The following is a 21,216-nucleotide window of genomic DNA, read 5'->3' as shown; positions in this document are numbered from 1 at the left end:
AATGCGAAGCGATCCATCTGGTGGAGTCAGGTTACAATTTTATAGCATGTAAAGAAACACTGATGGAAGAACGTTGAAAAAAAACGTATGAAAAGGTGACAAAAATGTCAGGAAAAGCTTAAAAAAAGCGCAGAAACATACTGACAGAAACTTCGAGAAAAAGTGATAAACATTTCTAAAAAGATGACCAAAACATTGGAATTTTTGTTTACATTTTGACCCAGAAAAACTCTAAGTTGCTGCTGGTCGACTAGTAAAGACGGCAATACCGGCAAAAAAACCATCCTTCATGTTACAGTCACAGTTGACTAATGTGTGTAAACTTTCCATTGTTGGAACAGCAGAAACGAGAATTGAAAATAGCCCTCCGTGGTTATTGGCGTGCGGCGTTGTTCCCGGCGTTAAGGCTCACCTGCTCGAAGAGCGTCATGGCGAACTTCTGGTGCGGGATGCAGTGTCTGGCCGTGCAGATGTCTTCTTTGGTCTCGTCTGCGATGTGGAAGTGGATCCTCATCAAGATGTTTTCCTGCAGGAACAGAAACAATCATCTGGTGACAACACACAGTCAGCGTGTCCTTTAAACACCGCGTGGAACTCACGGTTTTCACTACAGCGGTCAGACAGAACGCCACTATAACCAGTTAACGCCATCAAACAGAGCCTGTCTGTCTGTCTGTGTGCATGTGTGTCTGCGTCTGCATGTGTGTCTGCGTGTGTGTCTGCGTGTGTGTGTGTGTGTGTCAGCGTATGTGTCTACATGTGTGTGTCTGCGTGTATGTGTGTGTGTGTGTGTTTGTGTGTGTGTGTCTGCATGTGTCTGTGTCTGTCTGCGTGTGTTTCTACATGTGTGTGTGTGTGAGTCTGCGTGTGTGTGTGTGTGTGTGTGTGTGTTTTCTTACGAAGCACTCTGCGGCGTCGTCCATGATGCCGAGCTGAAACCTCTGCTCGTCCTGGAAGGTTTTGGCGAGCGCGCTGCGCAGAGCGTCCGACGGCAGAACTCTCTCGCTGCTGTACTGAAACTGGGCGAAGATGCTCTGAACACACACACACACACACACACACACACACACACACACACGGCCGCCGTTAGAAACAGGGAGCCGGTCCAGGGACAGCTTCACATATCGGACCGATTCTCACCTTCAGAGCGCAGAAAATGCACGAGTCCTCCATGCACTTATGAGTCGTCAGCTGGCGGAAACTGCGCCTAAAGATGTCGAGGTGCCACAGAACCTGAGAGACACAAAGAGAAAGGTTCACCGTGAGGAAGATAAAACCAAGCAGAGGAGGAGGAAGGATCAGAAACTCCAGTCAGGATTAAATTAAAAACGCATTCTCCACCAAAATATAACTTACAACCCTTCTGTAAAAACAACGAAAAAGCGACCAAAAGGAGACCAAAAGGAGACCAAAAGGCAACCAAAAAGTGACCAAAAGGAGACCAAAAGGCAACCAAAAGGAGACCAAAAGGCAACCACAAGGCGACCAAAAGGCAACCAAAAGGAGACCAAAAGGCAACCAAAAAGTGACCAAAAGGTGACCAAAAGGCAACCACAAGGCGACCTAAAGGCAACCAAAGGGTGACCAAAAGCCAACCAAAAAGTGACCAAAAAGGCAACCAAAAAGGTGACAAAAAGGCAACCAAAAGGTGACCACAAGCCAACCAAAAAGTGACCAAAAAGGCAACCAAAAAGGTGACCAAAAGGCAACCAAAAGGTGACCACAAGGAGACCACAAGGCGACCAAAAGGAGACCAAAAGGCAACCAAAAAGCAACCAAAAGGTGACCAAAAGGCAATCAAAAAGCAACCACAAGGCGACCTAAAAGCAACCAAAAGGCAACCAAAAGGAGACCGAAAGGCGACCGAAAGGCAACCGAAAGGCAACCGAAAGGCAACCAAAAAGTGACCAAAAGGAGACCAAAAAGTGACCAAAAAGCAACCAAAAGGTGACCAAAGAACTTGTGTTAAATCTCTCTATATAGTCTGATGGTGTTATCCTGTAGTTGTGTTAAATGTCCATCCCTGTCACTCCCTGTTCGAACTGTTGCCTTCAGGCAGACGGTACAGATCAATTAACACAAGGTCAAATAGACTCAAACACAGTTTTTATCCTACTGCAATAACCACTCTCAATGCTGCAAAAAATAATGTGCAATATGGAAGCTGATGTGAAATAGATCCATGCAATGACAGAACGTATGCATGTCTGTAGATGTGTGTTCATACTGTTTTTTTTGCAACGACTGGGTGTGTTTATGTATGCTGCTAATGCTGCTATATGTTTCTATTTATTCTTTTTTAAGTAACACTAGCACTTACATTATATTTCTATAGACTCAATGAATGATGCACTGACTGGAGAGCACTTGAAATTGCGTTGTAGCTGTGACAATAAAAACCTATTCTATATTGATTTCTGTCCCTGATGTGCCAAAAACAACTCTCAAAACTACAAGTTAAATAAATGATCAGTTCACTACTTTCATTGAATTTGGGTATTTTATCAAAAGTTTATAGCATGTAAAGAAAAATTGACAATACAACGTTGAAAAGCATAGAAAAAAAGTGTCAAAAAAGTGTCAAAAAAGCAGAAAGAAAGTGTTCAGGAAAAGTGACACAAAAAAAGCCGTAAAAAAAAAACCCAGAAAAATATTGACTGAAACTCAAGTGTCGAAAAAGACGACCAAAACGTTGGAATTGTTTTTACATTTTCACCCAGAAAAACTAGAAGTTGCTGCTAGTCGATGGGGAAGACAACAAAAGGGTTACGTGTTTTAAAATCCTCACCTCTGCAGGAGGAAGTAATCCAAACTATTTCCCTTCAAATAAAAATCCCTTCAAAGATATGATCCCAAAATCTCAGCAGAGAAGCAGCAGGAAATAAAGACTTTCACGTTTGAAATCAACCGTATTTAACTGAATGAAAAAGCTCGGTAAAACCCTCCCAATCCAGCGTTTTCCGTCTTAAATTTAAAGCCAGATCATATCAAGGAATCTATCTTGGAAGATTGGGAGTTTGAGAGCTTTAAAGTCCTCTCCTCTGCACGACGAGGTATGAAAGAACTGGATTCTCTCAGCCCTTAAATATCTGAACGACCGTCGGTGTGTCTCAGTGCTGCTGCAGCGCCACTGAAAGACTCAATGTGACGTGTTTACATCGACACACAGCCACCGGCCAATCACCTGCCAGCACGGACGCACGGCCGGCGCCAACCTGAGACCCCCCCCAGCTGGCCAATGAGAGAGCATTTTAAGTTTAGTGACCTGAGGACGAGCAGAAGTGAGTGTGATAGAGAGCGAAAGAGACAGTGTCAAAAACACAAGTGTGTGTGTGTGGGGGGGTGTGTGTGTGTGTGTGTGGTTGTGTTGTGTGTGTGTGTGTGTGTGTGTGTGTGTGTGTGTGTGTGTGTGTGTGTGTGTGTGTGTGTGTGTGTGTGTGTGTGTGTGAGAGATGGAGTGTGTTAAAGTGAGAGTGATGTGTGTCTCTCTGATGTTTTCATGCTTTTGTAAATATTCAAAACTTTTTAATATTGTAGTTTGTCTTAAATTCAGCCTGTTGAATCCTACAGAAAATCCAGTTTAATACCTTTTAGAAGTGTATTGACCATGACTTGAAAGAAAAAGTGTAAAACTACAGGTAATAACTTAAATAAATAAATTAAAAAAAACGGGAAGACAACACAAGGGTTAACCCGTCCTAAGTATCAGGGTCAATTTATGTTTCTGTGTTAGATCTAGATCTTGGTTCTCTTACTAGGACTCTAGAGTCACTACTCTAGTAAGATTAGCACCGTCAGTCTACCACACACACACACACACACACACACACACACACACACACACACGTATAAACTTCTTAAAATACTGACAGACAGACACTCTCACACTCTCTCTCACACACACCTGCCAATCTTGTGGTTGAGGGGCGACCACTCTACCTCAGAGCCACAGCCAGACCACAACTTACAGTTCCAGCGAGGAGCGATAGAGAGAAGAAGAAGAAGAAGAAGAAGAAGAAGAAGAAGAAGAAGAAGAAGAAGAAGCAGCCACGGATGGATTTTAATCAGCTGTGATGGCGTGTTGTCAAGCAGCCAGAGGTTTCATAACAGGATCAGAAACCATCAGATCTTCAGGCTCTACGTGTTCGTACGGGACTCCTCTCGCTCCAGTCCGGGAGGCTCGTCTCCTCTCCCCTGCTGAGCGGCAGGAATCCAGACATGCAGGAATGTTTTCATCACTTTATTTATGAGGAGGGTTTTATAAAAGGAGCCGCGGCGGTCTGGGAGTCAGAAGGCTCGTAGGAGATGAGCCAGGTCTGCACAGAACCCATCACTGGCAATCGCCGCCCAATGCATGCTGGGTAGATTTGTGTCCGACTTGATCCCGATTTGCAAATGCATGGTGTTTGGTGTTTTGGTGTTTTAAGCCAACACTGTCGTCTTCCAAGGCAGCGGTGCCTGGAAGGCACTAAGATTAGGAAATGGTTTGGGTTAAGGTGCCTTGAAGTCGATGTAGGGGGCTTAAAACACCATCGAGCCGTGGCCGGGTTAGCTCAGCTGGCAGAGCAGGCGCACATGTATAGAGGGTTATTCCTCGACGCAGAAGGTCCAGGGTTCGAATCCGACGTGTGACAATTTCCTCCATGTCTTCTACCCTCTTTCTCTCTCTCTCTCCCCTTTCGTATCTAGCTGTCCTATCCATTTAAGGCGGAAATGCCCAAAACATTCTTTAAAAGATAAAAAATACATACAGACACACACACAGTATGCATGCACGCACACACACACACACACAAAACATCAACCATCTAAATGAAGCAAAATGATGTCTTCCACGAGTCTGTGTGGAAATACTATAAAAGTTGACGCTAACAGAATATGGAATCCATCTTCCAATAGCTAGTTAGTTTGTTACTTTTGTTAGTTCCTAACCCTTTAAAACCCAAAAGTGGCACAATAACACACACTAACTATCTGATGGAGGCAGCGGTAGAGCAGCAGCTCTGTGTTCTGGGAGGTTAAATGACTTTTTTTTATCAAAGGAGTCTGATGGCTTTGAAGAGAGATAACGGCTTTAGTTCCCCGTCGTAAAGGGCTGTCTGACGGCAACGTAAAGCACTGAAAATATTATAAATATAGCGTCTACTTAAACTGGTATAGATGTCTTTATGTGTCTAAAATGTGTTTAGCTGCTGCCCCGTCCACAGCAGGACATTGCTTAGCTTCTGACTACGGAGAAGTAGCTCATTCAACCACACTTTACAACATCTGAACTGTCCCTTTAAGATAAAACGTATCAGCTGCCTGACGAAGCTCCACACCTTATATTACGTCATCTGAGACAAACCAGGAAACAAGTTAGTTCCTGTTGAGTTGTCAGTTAGAAGAGAAGCAGCGACAGCCAGACGGTAATATTTACCTTTTATTACAAAGCTGTGACTTTAACTGAGGGAGGACAGTTACAGGAAGGAGCTCTAAAGTACTGAAGAAGTGAAATACTTTAACTGTAATCTGCTGCAGACTGAAAGAAACACTCAAAGTTAAAAAAACACTTAGAAACTCAAAGTGAAAGTAACTGAGGCAGCTTTCTGCAGCAAGGAGGGGCACACGGGAGACGTTTGCCTTCTGGGCTTTCTGCCAGAAATCTCTTAGGAAAAGATAGTGGTTTGGGTCAGGGACGTAACTAGGATTTAAAGACAGGGGGTGCTTAGCCCCCAGGGTATTTGTAACTTGCGTTTGAAAAATCTTTGCACTCAGAATCTTTTGTTACTGTATTAGAGCTACACTTATGTCAACAACCAGTCAAGAAACCAAGATGTTAACAAGTAAAAAGTGACAGACATATCCTCTTCTTCCATTTCTACTCTGTTCAACAAAAGTTACTGTAATGTTAGCTTTTAGACACATCACAGCTGCATTGGGGGGGGGAGTTTACTTAGGCCAGACTTTGCTCCTGATGAGTTCTTCTGTAAGCAATGACTTAAATGCTATCTGTCTGCTCATGTAAATATGTGATAAAGTAATAACTTACTATATCTAATTCCTCTCTCTATAAGATAAGTTGTCTAAAGAATGCTATTTAATTACACTAATTACTGTAACTGCGCTGTGGATTGGTTCAATCAGAGTGTCATATCTCTGTGTAGTTTGGCTTGCATACAGTAGAACCCAAGAACCAGAATTTTAAGGTCATAGTGAAATTTGACAACACAAGTTTGAGCTTAACTCAAATAAAGATAATTTATTCTGCCAAATGATGTATACAATGTATGATATAAATCAACAATTATTGATATTGATAAAGCTATTGATAAGGATCCTATTTAAAGTGGCTACTGTCTAAATATAATAACCTGATGGCGGAAGGAATAAAAGATTTGGAGTAACGATTACTGGATGTATGTACTGTGTGTAGGATTGCTTGCATTTTATTTTCACATGTGTATCTGTGAGCATATGCTCGTGATTAGCCTAGCGTACATTTAGGCAACATCTACATGTTTACACTATTTAATTTATCACAGCCAATGAATGCAGAAAGTTAAGATGGTTAGAATATAGACTTGTAAATATGAATGAGGATACGGTTAGCGATATTGAGATACTTCATACAGTTGCAGAATTTTTGATTCTCTGCTTTGTTTTAATGCCGCTTGGCTCTCTTCAGTAGCTAACTCGCTACCTCGCTCGTCCACATACCACTACAGTGCACGTTGGCGCTCGTTGAGCCTCCAACACTGCCATTTCAACCAGCTGACAGTTGTAAAATACATTAAGACAGACACACTACACACAGATGAATGGTGAAGCAAGATTGATTCACCGTAGTTAGTGATACAGAATGCACTGTAAAAAAAAAAAATAAAAATAAAAAAGATCCATCTATCTGAGGGGGGCTTAGGAACATTTTAGGGTAGCTTCAACACCTCTAAAATAGGTCTAACGACATCCCTGGTTTAGGTTCAAATAAACCCTTCTGGCAGACAGCGCTGAAGGCAAACCTCTCCCGTATGCGAGGGAGGGAAACACAACTGACTTCCTGTTTTAACATCTGCCGTTTCTGCTGTTTTCAGCTGCTCTCAGAGACAAAATGGCTTCTATGTCAGAGGAGGATTTCTGCTGTTCGGTCTGTCATGAAGTCTTTAGAGATCCTGTTCTTCTGTCATGTAGCCACAGCTTCTGTAAAGACTGTCTGCAGAGCTGGTGGGCAGAGAAACAGACACAGGAGTGTCCAGTTTGTAAGAGAAGATCTTCAAGGTCAGAACCACCTCGTAACCTGGAGTTAAAGAAGCTGTGTGAGAGTTTCTTACAGCAGAGAGATCAGAGAGCTTCAGAGGCTCTCTGCAGTCTGCACTCTGAGAAACTCAAACTCTTCTGTCTGGACCATCAGCAGCCAGTGTGTGTCGTCTGTCTACATTCAGAAAAACACACCAACCACAGATTCAGACCCATCGATGAAGCTGCACGACAACACAAGAAGGAACTCCAGGAATCTCTGGAGCCCTTAAAGGAGAAGATAAAGGGTTTTGAACAAGTTAAAGTGAAGTTTGATCAAACAGCAGAACACCTGAAGGTCCAGGCCCGACACACAGAGACGCAGATTAAGGATCAGTTTAAGAAGCTTCATCAGTTTCTAGAAGAGGAAGAGGAGGCCAGGATGGCTGCACTGAGGGAGGAAGAGGAGCAGAAGAGTCAGAGGATGAAGGAGAAGATGGAGGCTCTGAGCAGAGAGATAGCAGCTCTTTCAGACACAGTCAGAGCCACAGAGGAGCAGCTGAGAGCTGAAGACGTCTCATTCCTGATCAACTACAAGGCTGCAGTGGAAAGAGTCCAGCAGCGCCCCCTGCTGGATGATCCACAGCTGCTCTCAGGAGCTCTGATAGACGAGGCCAAACACCTGGGCAACCTGAGCTTCAACATCTGGAACAAGATGAAGGACATGGTCTCCTACACTCCTCTGATTCTGGACCCAAACACTGCTTATCCAAACCTCATCCTGTCTGAAGATCTGACCAGTGTGAGACTTGGAGGAGAGAGACAGAAGCTTCCTGATAATTCAGAGAGGCTTGATTATCTCTTCTCTGTCCTGGGCTCTGAGGGCTTTAACTCAGGGACTCACAGCTGGGATGTCGAGGTTGGAGACAATACATACTGGCTACTGGGTGTGTTAGCAGAATCTGTCCAGAGGAAGGGAGGTATACCTTCTGGATTATGGGCAACATGGTTCTCTGGATGTAAATACTCAGCGTGGTCTCCACCAGCTCTACGCACTGATCTCCCATTTAAGAAGCAGCTCCAGAGGATCAGAGTGACTCTGGACTGGAACAGAGGAAAGCTGTCGTTCTCTGATCCTGATACTGACACACACATACACACCTTCACACACACTTTCACTGAGAGGCTGTTTCCATACTTTAGGCCTGGGGATAAAGTCCCACTGAAGATATCCCCACTGAAGGTCTGTGTGACAAAACAACAGGTCTGATAGTCGTTAGTTTGAAGGTGGTGATTAGAGCTGAAACGATTCCTTGAATAACTCGAATAATTTGATTACTAAAAATCCTCGATGTAAAATGATTTGCTTCGAAGCTTCATTTAATTAATGTTACCAACGTTGTATTTCTCACGGTGTTTCCGCACAGAGGATTATTACTGTCGCACAGCGGGCTGATGCTGCTTGCGACACATGCCTTGAAGACGGATTACCAAATGAAGAAAAGAGTGTGAGGGCCTAAGAGAAGAGACAGTCTGGCGAAAACGACAAAGTGTCCAAAGTTTGGAATCAGTTCAAACATAATTTAAAACGAAAACTCTGTACAGTGTGTCTACTGCAATATCGAACTAGCTTAACACAATAATAGCACGACGTCAATGCTTCAGCATCTCAACAGAAACATTTTAGTCTAACTTAATCATGCATTACACAAAGCGGACCCGACAAAAGTAAATCAGAGTTGTATGGACGATGAAACTATACCAAAAACAAAGACAAGAAAATACGTAGTGGTGACCACAATTTGGTCTGAAAAGCCGGAAAAAAATGCTGCTTGTTGCGCACCATTTTCTCTCACTCTCTCTCTTCACGGAGAAACAGCTGATCAACGACCTACTAGCATAAGTGTAACAGAGCTGTATAGCACTGTAATAAAACATAAATTAAAAGAAGTTGAGTATAACTAATATTTACATATAGGCCTATATACAGATCAGCCTCAGGTTGAAACATAGTTCTGACAGTTAAGTTGCACAACTTAATGTCATGTTTATGTATGTTTAATGTGTGCCTTAGTTTGAGGTCGTTATTGCAGTTCAGAAAATGTTTTCTTTAAAAACAATGTAATTTGACACTTAAATGCACTTAATGTTTAGTTCTTTGAGAGATGATATTGTAAGCAATGTAGGCAATAAAAATGTTTTATTTTCCGAAAATTAAGCCAAACTATTGTATATTATTGCTCTTCAATAAAACAAAGTATTTCTTATCCAATTACTCAATGAATCGATGGAATAATCGGTAGAATACTCGATTACTAAAATAGTCGATAGCTGCAGCACTAGTGGTGATATTAATAGTAAACAACTATTCACTTCTTAACAGTGAAGTAAAACTGATTCCAGCAGTACAGGAGTCAGCTGAATAAAACACAACTAAAGGTGTTAAGAAGCTAAAACATAAAAAAGGTTCTTAAAGAGAGAGAAATAATAACTTAGTTTTGTGAGAGGTTAACATGTCTTTAATTATTGTTGGTTAAACCAACAATAAATCAACAGCTGAAACAATTATAAGATTATTTTATCATCAAACAACTATTCTGATAATCGATTGATAGTTTTGGTCGTTTTTTAAAGTAATAATGCTGTGATGATTGTGAGGATTTCCTGCTTTTCTGTGTTTTATATTATAAAATGAATATTTTGGGGGTTTTAGACTGTTGGTGGAACAAAACAAGACAGTTAAAGACGTCATCTTGGGCTCTCTGACATGTGATGGACACTTTTCTTGATATTTTGTACATTAAACCCTTAATTGATTTTCTCTCTTGCTAAGCCAAAGTATCTGCATTTTAGGATTTTAGTCACATCCTGCGTCTCTAATAAACCGGTCAGTCCTCCAGAGTTCAGTTGGTCTTTTGTCATTGTTTCCCAACATTTAGAACAGAAAAAAAGGCATAATTTACTTTTAATCACAAGTTAACTACAGACAAACATTTGATTAATTAAATTATCTTTATCGATTGACAGCCCTAATTATCATTATTACTGTTTGCATAATCATGCTGTGATTTGATATTGTATTGTCTTTAACTGTTACATGTTGTACGTCTAACTTTGGTTTACTGTGCGGCTGCCGTCTCTTGAACTCCTGCTCCAGTTTTAGGACTCCGGCTCTGCGTTCTGCCTCCCTGACAAATCCTGGCAGCCGTCAAACCGCCGGGGTCTGCAGGTCTCACTCTGTAGGTCTGACGGTACGTTTACAGGTCTACTGGTCTACAGGTCTGTAGGTCTGACTGTACGTCTACAGGTCTACTGGTCTACAGGTCTGTAGGTCTCACTCTGTAGGTCTGACGGTACGTTTACAGGTCTACTGGTCTACAGGTCTGTAGGTCTGACTGTACGTCTACAGGTCTACTGGTCTACAGGTCTGTAGGTCTCACTCTGTAGGTCTGACGGTACGTTTACAGGTCTACTGGTCTACAGGTCTGTAGGTCTGACTGTACGTCTACAGGTCTACTGGTCTACAGGTCTGTAGGTCTCACTCTGTAGGTCTGACGGTACGTTTACAGGTCTACTGGTCTACAGGTCTGTAGGTCTGACTGTACGTCTACAGGTCTACTGGTCTACAGGTCTGTAGGTCTCACTCTGTAGGTCTGACTGTACGTCTAAAAGGTCTACAGGTCTACAGGCATCGTCACTTACACACTTCCCATTGGTTCTTTTTGTGAACAGCCGGATAATGCATTCACGGCGGCTTTCGAGAAGCGGGTCGTCAAGTTTCCTGCTCCTCATTTGCATAAAATTGAATTTTATGCAAAACAGGGGCGTCTAGCTTGACTTTCCACTGCTGGAAAATCCCTGAAAATCTTTTAAAAAGTTGATCTAAAATGAAGACCGATTCAGCAGCTGCAGCTTATTTCCACATGAAATGTGTTCAGAAACACATTTCAGGAAACTTTTAGTAAAATAAGAGAAAGTTTCCAAACGAGCCACCATGTTGGTCCGTTTGAAATCCGGGAGCAGACAGACCACAAGTGAAGTGTTCGTCCAATCAGATGCAGCCATGGTGGTTGTAGGAGGGTGGAGCCTGTTAACTTTGTTAATGTCCCATTTAAGAAGCAGCTCCAGAGGATCAGAGTGACTCTGGATTGGAACAGAGGAGTTTCTGATCTTAATAGTAACACACACACCTTCACACACACTTTTACTGATAACACTTTCTATAAAGTCCCAATGAAGATATCACCACTGAAGGTCTGTGTGACAAAAAAAACAGGTCTGACAGTCTTTACTTTGAAGGTGGTGATATTAATAGTAAACAAATGTTCACTTCTTAACAGTGAAGTAAAACTGATTACAGCAGTACATGAGTCAGCTGAATAAAACAACTAAAAAGGTTTTAAGAAGCTAAAACATAAACAGGTTCTTAAAGAAACCTGCTAAATAAATAGGATTCAATTATATTAAAGATGCAGAAGGTAAGACTTATAAAACTAACTTTCTGTCATATTTGCTGAAACTGACCCTATGTTCCAGTAGAACTACATGAAGCAGGTCATTTAAAAAAGAATCCAGCTCCTCTGGCACCACCTACAGCCTGTAGTGCAATTTGCAAAAATCCACAGCTCCCTGTTCAGATGCACCAATCAGGGCCGGGGGGGGATGTCTAACGGCGTGTCAATAACTGCTCATGCACACGCATTCATTCTCCCTTGTGGGGGGAGGGGCTTAGGAGACAGTTTTGGGCTTTAGCGGAAAGGGTGAGGGACTGAGAAGTTGTTTATGTCAAATTTTTTTGGCTAAGTCCTGGGTCTTCACAATCCTACCTACAGCATCTTTAACTGTATTAACTGTAATGTTGGGTTTTATTCAGACTCGAGCCCGAAATAAAATGCTGTCCTGACTCTACAATGTGTGTCTGTTTGTGTACATGTGTGTCTGTGTATACGTGTGTGTGTGTGTGTGTGTGTGTGTGTGTGTGTGTGTGTGTGTGTGTGTCTGTGTGTACATGTGTGTACGTGGGTTTGTGTCTGTGTGTACTTTTGTGTACGTGTGTGTCTGTGTGTACGTGTATGTGAGAAAATTAACCTGCAAATACATAAAGAAAATAATTATGAATTTGTTTTAGCCGCCCAACATCAATCTAAATGAAGCCAACTCAAAACATTGTCTTCCATGAGTCTCTTTCTGTGTAAATACTATAAAAGTTGAACAATGAAGATGCAAAGTGTGTGAACGCTAACAGAATGTGGAATCCGTCTCAGCTTCATTACAGCTAGTTAGTTTGTTACTTTTGTTAGTTCCTAACCCTTTAAAACCCCCAGAGTGACACAATAACACACACTAACTATCTGATGGAGGCAGCGGTAGAGCAGCAGCTTAGTGTTCTGAGAGGTTAAAGGTTTTTATCAAAGGAGTGTGGTGGCTTTGAAGAGAGATAACTGCTTCAGTTCCCCGTCGTAAAGGGCTGTCTGACAGCAACGTAAAGCACCAGAAATATTATAAATATAGCGTCTACTTAAACTGGTATAGATGTCTTCAGGGGTCTAAAATGTGTTCTCATTCAACCACATTTTACAACATCTGAACGGTCCCTTTAAGCTCAAACTCATCAGCTGCCTGACAAAGTTCCACATCTTACATTACGTCATCTGAGACAAACCAGGTAAACCAGTTAGTTCCTGTTGGGTTGTCAGTGAGAAGAGACGCACCGACAGACAGACGGTAAGATTTACCTTTTATTACAAAGCTGTGACTTTAACTGAGGGAGGACAGTTACAGGAAGGATCTCTAAAGTACTGAAGAAGTGAAATACTTTAATTGTAATCTGCTGCAGACTGAAAAAAACACTTAGAGACTCCAAGTGAAAGTAACTGAGGCAACTTTCTGCAGCAGGGAGGGCCACACGGGAGACGTTTACCTTCTGGGCTTTCTGCCAGAAATCTCTTAGGTTTAGACAACAAAACTACTTAGTTAAGTTTAGGAAAAGATAGCGGTTTGGGTTCAAATAAACCCTTCTGGCAGACAGCCCTGAAGGCAAACCTCTCCCGTATGCGAGGGAGAGAACCACAACCCACTTCCTGTTCTAACGTCTGCCATTTCTGCTGTTTTCATCTGCTCTCAGAGACAAAATGGCTTCCATGTCAGAAGAGGATTTCTACTGTCCGGTCTGTTCGGTCTGTCATGAAGTCTTTAGAGATCCTGTTGTTCTGTCATGTAGCCACAGCTTCTGTAAAGACTGTCTGAAGAGCTGGTGGACAGAGAAACCAACACGTGACTGTCCAGTTTGTAAGAGAAGATCTTCAAAGTCACATCCACCTCGTAACCTGGAGTTAAAGAAGCTGTGTGAGAGTTTCTTACAGCAGAGAGATCAGAGAGCTTCAGAGGCTCTCTGCAGTCTGCACTCTGAGAAACTCAAACTCTTCTGTCTGGACCATCAGCAGCCAGTGTGTGTCGTCTGCAGAGATTCAGAAAAACACACCAACCACATAATCAGACCCATCGATGAAGCTGCACGACAACACAAGAAGGAACTCCAGGAAACTCTGGAGCCCTTAAAGGAGAAGTTAGAGGTTTTTGAACAAGTTAAAGAGGAGTTTGATGAAACAGCAGAACACATGAAGGTCCAGGCCCGACGCACAGAGATGCAGATTAAGGATCAGTTTACGAAGCTTCACCTGTTTCTAGAAGAGGAAGAGGAGGCCAGGTTGGCTGCACTGTGGGAGGAAGAGGAGCAGAAGAGTCAGAGGATGAAGGCGAACATGGAGGCTCTGAACAGAGAGATAGCAGCTCTTTCAGACACAGTCAGAGCCACAGAGGAGCAGCTGAGAGCTGAAGACGTCTCATTCCTGATCAACTACAAGGCTGCAGTGGAAAGAGTCCAGCAGCGCCCCCTGCTGGATGATCCACAGCTGCTCTCAGGAGCTCTGATAGACGAGGCCAAACACCTGGGCAACCTGAGATTCAACATCTGGAACAAGATGAAGGACATGGTCTCCTACTCTCCTCTGATTCTGGACCCAAACACTGCTCAACCCTTACTCATCCTGTCTGAAGATCTGACCAGTGTGAGACGAGGAGAAGAGTATCAGCAGCTTCCTGATAATCCAGAGAGGTTTGAATATCACTTCTCTGTCCTGGGCTCTGAGGGCTTTAAGTGGGGGACTCACAGCTGGGATGTCGAGGTTGGAGACAGTACACACTGGATACTGGGTGTGTTAGCAGAGTCTGTCCAGAGGAAGGGACGAATATGGTCTGGATTATGGAGAATATATTTCTCTGAAGGTAAATACTCAGCGTGGCCTCCACCAGCTCTAGACACTGTTCTCCCGTTTAAGAAGCAGCTCCAGAGGATCAGAGTGACTCTGGACTGGAACAGAGGAAAGCTGTCGTTCTCTGATCCTGATACTAACACACACATACACACCTTCACACACACTTTCACTGAGAGGCTGTTTCCATACTTTTGGCCTGGAGATGAATTCCCACTGAAGATATCACCACTGAAGGTCTGTGTGACAAAACATATCTGATAGTCTTTAGTTTGAAGGGGGTGATAATAATAGTCAACAATTATTCACTTCTTAAGAGTGAAGTAAAACTGATTACAGCATAACAGGAGTCAGCTGAATAAAACACAACTAAAAGGTTTTAAGAAGCTAAAACATAAACAAGTGTACAGCCCGCATGTAAACATGAACGCTACTATCTTTATAATCTATCTTTTTAATAAATTGTCTGTACACTTACAAAGTTCTCAATGCTTCGGTTTACATGTAGGGACCCTCATTATGCTACCGTGGAAGTGTGGTGATATTTTGAGCCTTGGTAGTGGTGTAGAAATAGCGATTTACCCTCTGCCCCGAAGGCTAGATTTATAAGCAAATTACCAGTTTACGCTAGCTTGTTTCAAGCTATAGACACGTTTGATTAGCATGAAAACATGTCCCAGAGGATGGTCGATTCGGTACACATATGTTATTAACCCCTAGATTCATTTTGCACCGAAAATGTCCTTTAAAGAGAGAGAAATAACTTAATTTTGTGTGAGGTTAACGTGTCTTTAATTATTGTTGGCTATTATTTCTAACTATTATTTCATAAACAGCTGAAACACTTATTTTATTGTCACACAACGTCATTGATAGTTTTGGTCATTTTTAAAGTAATAATGCTGTGATGATTGTGATGATTTCCTGCTTTTCTCTGTTTTATATTATTATAAACTGAATATTTTGGGGGTTTTGGACTGTTGGTCGAACAAGACCGTTAAAGACGTCATCTTGGGCTCTGTGACATGTGATGGACAATTTTCTTGACATTTTCTACATTAAACAGTTGATTGATTTTCTCTCTTGCTAAGCTAATGTGCATTTTAGGATTTCGTTCTTTTTCTGTTTAAAAGTGTCCAACCGAGTAGAAACAAAGACATGAATAAATAATGTGTGAGTGGTGTAATGTGTTCAGAAAATCTTCCAATGTATCCTGTAAAAGTCTCAAAGCTAAACTAGTCACATCCTGCATCTCAATAAACCGTGCCTCCTCCAAAAGGTTTTTTTTTTTTTTTGTTTTTTTTTCAAAAAAAAAAAAAAAAAAAAAAAAAAAAAAAAATCTGTTGCTTCTTTTCTCAAAAAAAAAAAAATATAGTTTTTTTTTTTTACAGTATAATTTTTAAAAATTTATTTTTTTTTTTTTTTTTTTTTTTTAAAAAAAAAAAAAAAAAAAAAAAAATAAATTAAATTTTTTTTTTCCTTTTTTTTATTAAAAAAAAAGAAGGTGGGGGTTACTGATATCAAGCCGAATAAAACCCAACATTTTATTAACCCTTTTGTTGTCTTTCCGTCAACCATGCAAGATGCAACTTTTAGTTTTTCTGGGTGAGAATATTAAAATTAAAACCGCAAGACACTTTTCACGAAGTTCTTTGATTTCCTGCGGCTTTTTAAAGACATTTTTGTTGTGGTTTTAAAACCACGTTTAAGCTTTCCCCGACATTTTTGTCACTTTTTTCTTGATGTTTTTGTCTCTTTTTCCAAAGTTCTTTTTTCAATTATTTTCTTCAAATGCCATAAAATTGAATAAAACATCAAAATTTAATGAAAGTAGTGAACTGATCATTCAGTTGACTATTATCATATCATGACTATTATCCCACATACTTATCTATTATCTATTATCTATCTACTCTTATACTACATCTTCATCTTCTGCTTCTAGTCACGGAATGTTGCCAACACATGCACACAAAATACATCAAAGCGTGTGTAATCATCGGGAATGGTGTGCTATGACTTTTCTAAGAGATTTGCCGCGCAGTTTTCATGAAATCTGCAAAAAACGGCGCAAAATTTCCCCAAGACTTTAATGGGAAATCTTCGTGAAATCGCTTAACATCACTCAAAACAATCCCTCTTTGGGGCCATAATGTATCGCCATACTTTGATGTAGAAAAATAATTAAAAGTTTAAACCGAAGACAAGACTTTGGCCTTTATTGGGCTGAATGGGCATTCTGATATCAAGCACGGTTTCTACCAAATCACAGTTTATGTATTGTCCAGTTTTCAGACCGTTTCAGATTTTCCAATGTGTGTGTATGGGGACAGAATGTTAAGAGCTAGAGGGTAGGACACAGGGGGGAGCTGCAGCTGAAATTTTTCCAAACAAATTGCTCTCTCTCCTACAGTTTTCACTCTTCATGCATCATGGTTGGTCAAAATGTAGGAACATTTGTGCCGGTCGCAGACATGCAACTATGGAATCCACCGGACTTAAACTTTTGGCTCTGTTCATACCGACTGCTGATAGAAACAATGAAAAAAAAATATATCTTGAAGGACGCAGACGGTTCCCTGTTTGTTACCTGCTATGTGTCGCATATATTTGACACCGCAAACATAAAAACCACATCAATGCGTTCGCCAGACTGTTAACTCTCTGGTGATAATATTTTGCCATTTTGGACTCACAGTTGTTGAATTAAAGAACAAACTTCAGAGGTATAATCATCATCATTAAATGGACATTTTTGACCTGTCAAATATACAGTGTCCCCCTCCCTCCTCCACTGCGAGAATCACTTTAGCAACACGTACAGCAACAGGAAGAGGAGAAAAGGAGAGGTATTTCTTGTATGATTTAATACAGGAGGCAGTGCGGCAGTTGGACACGGCTTCACTTGGAAACTCAGTGTACCTTAAATAATGCCACTCTGATTATATTCTATCCAAAACACACTAATGTAAAAATATCAGAAGGGCTTTTTTTCAAAATCTCAAAGAAGGTTGAATATTTCAAAAAGTATTAATGTGATTTGAAAGTTGAATACTACCCTAACATTTTAAAGTTTGAATAGTATCTCCAAAATTCTGAATAACCAAACACAAACTCCTCCTCCTATCATGGAGACTCTTTACTTTGGGCCGTGTCAAACAGCAGATTTACTGTTAGCCAGTTTTATTCAGATGTGCACCAAGTAGTAGGCACACTGTCAAAAATGTTTGCGGAATTTTCTAGTTTATTTTTATGTGCCACTTGTTTGTATGTCTTAAACCTTTTTGCTTAGGCCTGATGTCGTTATAGATGTAATGTAATTTATTTAAAATGTATTTTAGGATGCCTGTTGTCAGCTGGCCGGGGGACTACAGCTGCTCCTTTTACCGTTTAAAAAAAGTTAGTCAGTTAGTCAATCAGTTAGTTAGATCCTAACCCTTTAAAACCCCAAAGTGGCACAATAACACACACTATCTGATGGAGGCAGCGGTAGAGAAGCAACTCCGTGTTCTGCGTGGTTAAATTACTGTTTTTATCAAAGGAGTCTGGTGGCTTTGAAGAGAGATAATGGCTTCAGTTCCCCGTCGTAAAGGGCTGTCTGACAGCAACGTAAAGCGCCGGAAATATTCAAAATATAGCGTCTACTTAAACTGGTATAGATGTCTATAGGTGTCTAAAATGTGTTTAGCAGCTGCCCCATCCACAGCAAGGAGAAGTAGCTCATTCAATAGGTTATTCACAACATCTGAACGGTCCCTTTCAAATGAAACTCATCAGCTGCCTGACAAAGCTCCACATCTTACATTACGTGATCTGAGAAACAGGAAACCAGCTTGTTCCTGTTGAGTTGTCAGTGAGATGAGACGCAGCAACAGACAGACGGTAAGATTTACCTTTTATTACAAAGATGTGACTTTAACTGAGGGAGGACAGTTACAGGAAGGAGCTCTAAAGTACTGAAGAAGTGAAATACTTTAACTATAATCTGCTGCAGACTGAAAGAAACACTCAAAGTTAAAGTAACTGAGGCAACTTTCTGCAACAGGGAGGGGCACACGAGAGACGTTTACCTTCTGGGCTTTCTGCCAGAAATCTTAGTTAAGTTTAGGAAAAGATAGTGGTTTGGGTTCAAATATACCCTTCTGGCAGACAGCCCTGAAGGAAAACCTCTCCCGTATGCAAGGGGGGAAAAACAACTGAATTCCTGTTTTAACGTCTGCTGTTTCTGCTGTTTTCAGTTGATCTCAGAGACAAAATGGCTTCCATGTCAGAGAAGGAATTCTACTGTCCAGTCTGTTCGGTCTGTCATGAAGTCTTTAGAGATCCTGTTCTTCTGTCATGTAGCCACAGCTTCTGTAAAGACTGTCTGCAGAGCTGGTGGGCAGAGAAACAGACACATGAGTGTCCAGTTTGTAAGAGAAGATCTTCAAAGTCAGAACCACCTCGTAACCTGGAGTTAAAGAAGCTGTGTGAGAGTTTCTTACAGCAGAGAGATCAGAGAGCGTCAGAGGCTCTCTGCAGTCTGCACTCTGAGAAACTCAAACTCTTCTGTCTGGACCATCAGCAGCTGGTGTGTCTCGTCTGTCTACATTCAGAAACACACACCAACCACAGAATCAGACCCATCGATGAAGCTGCACGACAACACAAGAAGAAACTCCAGGAAACTCTGGAGCCCTTAAAGGAGAAGTTAGAGGTTTTTGAACGAGTTAAAGACGAGTGTGATCAAACAGCAGAACACATGAAGGTCCAGGCCCGACGCACAGAGACGCAGATTAAGGATCAGTTTAAGAAGCTTCACCTGTTTCTAGAAGAGGAAGAGGAGGCCAGGTTGGCTGCACTGAGGGAGGAAGAGGAGCAGAAGAGTCAGAGGATGAAGGAGAAGATGGAGGCTCTGAGCAGAGAGATAGCAGCTCTTTCAGACACAGTCAGAGCCACAGAGGAGCAGCTGAGAGCTGAAGACGTCTCATTCCTGATCAACTACAAGGCTGCAGTGGAAAGAGTCCAGCAGTTCCCCCTGCTGGATGATCCACAGCTGCTCTCAGGAGCTCTGATAGACGAGGCCAAACACCTGGGCAACCTGAGCTTCAACATCTGGAACAAGATGAAGGACATGGTCTCCTACACTCCTCTGATTCTGGACCCAAACACTGCTTATCCAAACCTCATCCTGTCTGAAGATCTGACCAGTGTGAGACGAGGAAGACAAAGACAGAAGCTTCCTGATAATCCAGAGAGGTTTGATTCACTCTTCTCCCCCTCTGTCCTGGGCTCTGAGGGCTTTAACTCAGGGACTCACAGCTGGGACATCAAAGTTGGAGACAGTACATACTGGACACTGGGTGTGTTAGCAGAGTCTGTCCCAAGGAAGGGAGTCATACCTTCTGGATTATGGGCAATATGGTTCTATAAAGGTAAATACTCAGCAGTGTCTCCACCAGCTCCAGACAATGATCTCCCGTTTAAGAAGCAACTCCAGAGGATCAGAGTGACTCTGGACTGGAACAGAGGAAAGCTGTCGTTCTCTGATCCTGATACTAACACACACATACACACCTTCACACACACTTTCACTGAGAGGCTGTTTCCATACTTTAGGCCTAGGGATTTCATTAGGCCTGGGAATAAAGTCCAACTGAATATATCACCACTGAAGGTCTGTGTGAGAAAACTAATGGTTTAACAAAGCTAAAACATAATTGATGATTCAATTATATTAACTTTATTAACTGTAATGTTGGGTTTTATTCAGACTTGAGCCCGAATAAAATGCAGTCCAAATGTTGAGGTGCTTGTACTTTACTTGAGTCTTTTCTTTTCATGCCACTTTCTACTTCTACACGCTACATTTCAGAGAGAAATATTGGACTTTTTACTCCACAACATTTATCTCACAGCTTTGGGTTTAAGATTTCTGCACACTGATGTTTTATTCTAAATGAAACTAGCCAACAATAAAACGGCCTACAAGTCCAACTGAGATATGTGTGTGTGTGTGTGTGTGTGTGTGTGTGTGTGTGTGTGTGTGTGTGTGTGTGTGTGTGTGTGTGTGTGTGTGTGTGTGTGTGTGTGTGTGTTGTGTCTGTGTCGGCGCGTGCGTGCGTGTGTCTGTGTATACGCGTGTGTGTGTGTGTGTGTGTGTGTGTGTGTGTGTGTGTGTGTGTGTGTGTGTGTGTGTTGTGTGTGTGATTTTTCTTTACTTTTAATACTTTAACTACATTTTCCTGATGATACTTTAAGACTTTTACTGAAATAAACTTTTTCACTGCAGGACTTTAACTGTAACAGAGTATTTTTACAGTGTGGTATTAGTACTTTTACTGCAGTATCTAACCCCTCCCCCCCGAGCCCAGCGTACCGTGAACACTCCCACTTCCTCATGACTCGTCTGCAGAGGTCAGCTCCCCACCCACCACCCCAGCCCTTAACTTCTCCCGTCCGTCCATCCATCCGTACGGACTCGTCACTGTTGCCTAACGTCAAACCAAAGTGATCCAAAGGATTTAGAGTCCGCGGGCGGGAGGCTCAGCCGCTCAGACGTGTGACGCAGACAAAGTGAAGAGGAAGAACATCGTGGTAACGAGCAGCTGTTCTCACACACACTTTCATCCTCCTCCTCATCAGTTGGATGTTTGTATCTGTCTATTACTATCAGCGACTCTGTTTACATGCGCATAATGTTCAAGTTTTTGCCCTGATTCCGAAAAAGACGACTAAGCTGTTTACACAG

At 41.9% G+C, this 21,216-nt stretch overlaps 3 protein-coding genes and 1 pseudogene across 3 annotated transcripts; 3 read left to right on the top strand and 1 right to left on the bottom strand.

Moving 5' to 3' along the window:
* The window catches only part of LOC120548431, a 43,712-nt pseudogene extending 39,492 nt beyond the window's left edge, over window positions 1-4,220 (bottom strand).
* A 1,156-nt stretch (window positions 4,221-5,376) lies between these two features.
* LOC120548294 (nuclear factor 7, brain-like) lies at window positions 5,377-8,827 on the top strand. Its single transcript, XM_039784438.1, has 2 exons — window positions 5,377-5,408; window positions 7,074-8,827. The coding sequence occupies exon 2, from the start codon at window positions 7,091-7,093 to the stop codon at window positions 8,483-8,485; it is 1,395 nt and encodes a 464-aa protein (XP_039640372.1). The 5' UTR covers window positions 5,377-5,408; window positions 7,074-7,090; the 3' UTR covers window positions 8,486-8,827.
* Window positions 8,828-12,734: 3,907 nt separating this feature from the next.
* LOC120548293 (nuclear factor 7, brain-like) lies at window positions 12,735-15,744 on the top strand. The gene is made up of 2 exons (XM_039784437.1): window positions 12,735-12,939; window positions 13,340-15,744. Exon 2 carries the CDS (start codon window positions 13,347-13,349, stop codon window positions 14,745-14,747), a length of 1,401 nt encoding a protein of 466 aa, XP_039640371.1. The 5' UTR covers window positions 12,735-12,939; window positions 13,340-13,346; the 3' UTR covers window positions 14,748-15,744.
* A 2,574-nt stretch (window positions 15,745-18,318) lies between these two features.
* On the top strand, window positions 18,319-20,269 carry LOC120548291 (E3 ubiquitin-protein ligase TRIM39-like). Its single transcript, XM_039784431.1, has 2 exons — window positions 18,319-18,368; window positions 18,725-20,269. Exon 2 carries the CDS (start codon window positions 18,742-18,744, stop codon window positions 20,167-20,169), a length of 1,428 nt encoding a protein of 475 aa, XP_039640365.1. The 5' UTR covers window positions 18,319-18,368; window positions 18,725-18,741; the 3' UTR covers window positions 20,170-20,269.
* Window positions 20,270-21,216: the final 947 nt, after the last annotated feature.

Source organism: Perca fluviatilis, chromosome 19 (genome assembly GCF_010015445.1).
Source record: "Perca fluviatilis chromosome 19, GENO_Pfluv_1.0, whole genome shotgun sequence".
Classification (NCBI taxonomy): Eukaryota; Metazoa; Chordata; class Actinopteri; order Perciformes; family Percidae; genus Perca; species Perca fluviatilis.
The sequence above is the reverse complement of the archived record's forward strand: the minus strand, read 5'-3'. Positions and strand labels throughout refer to the sequence as shown.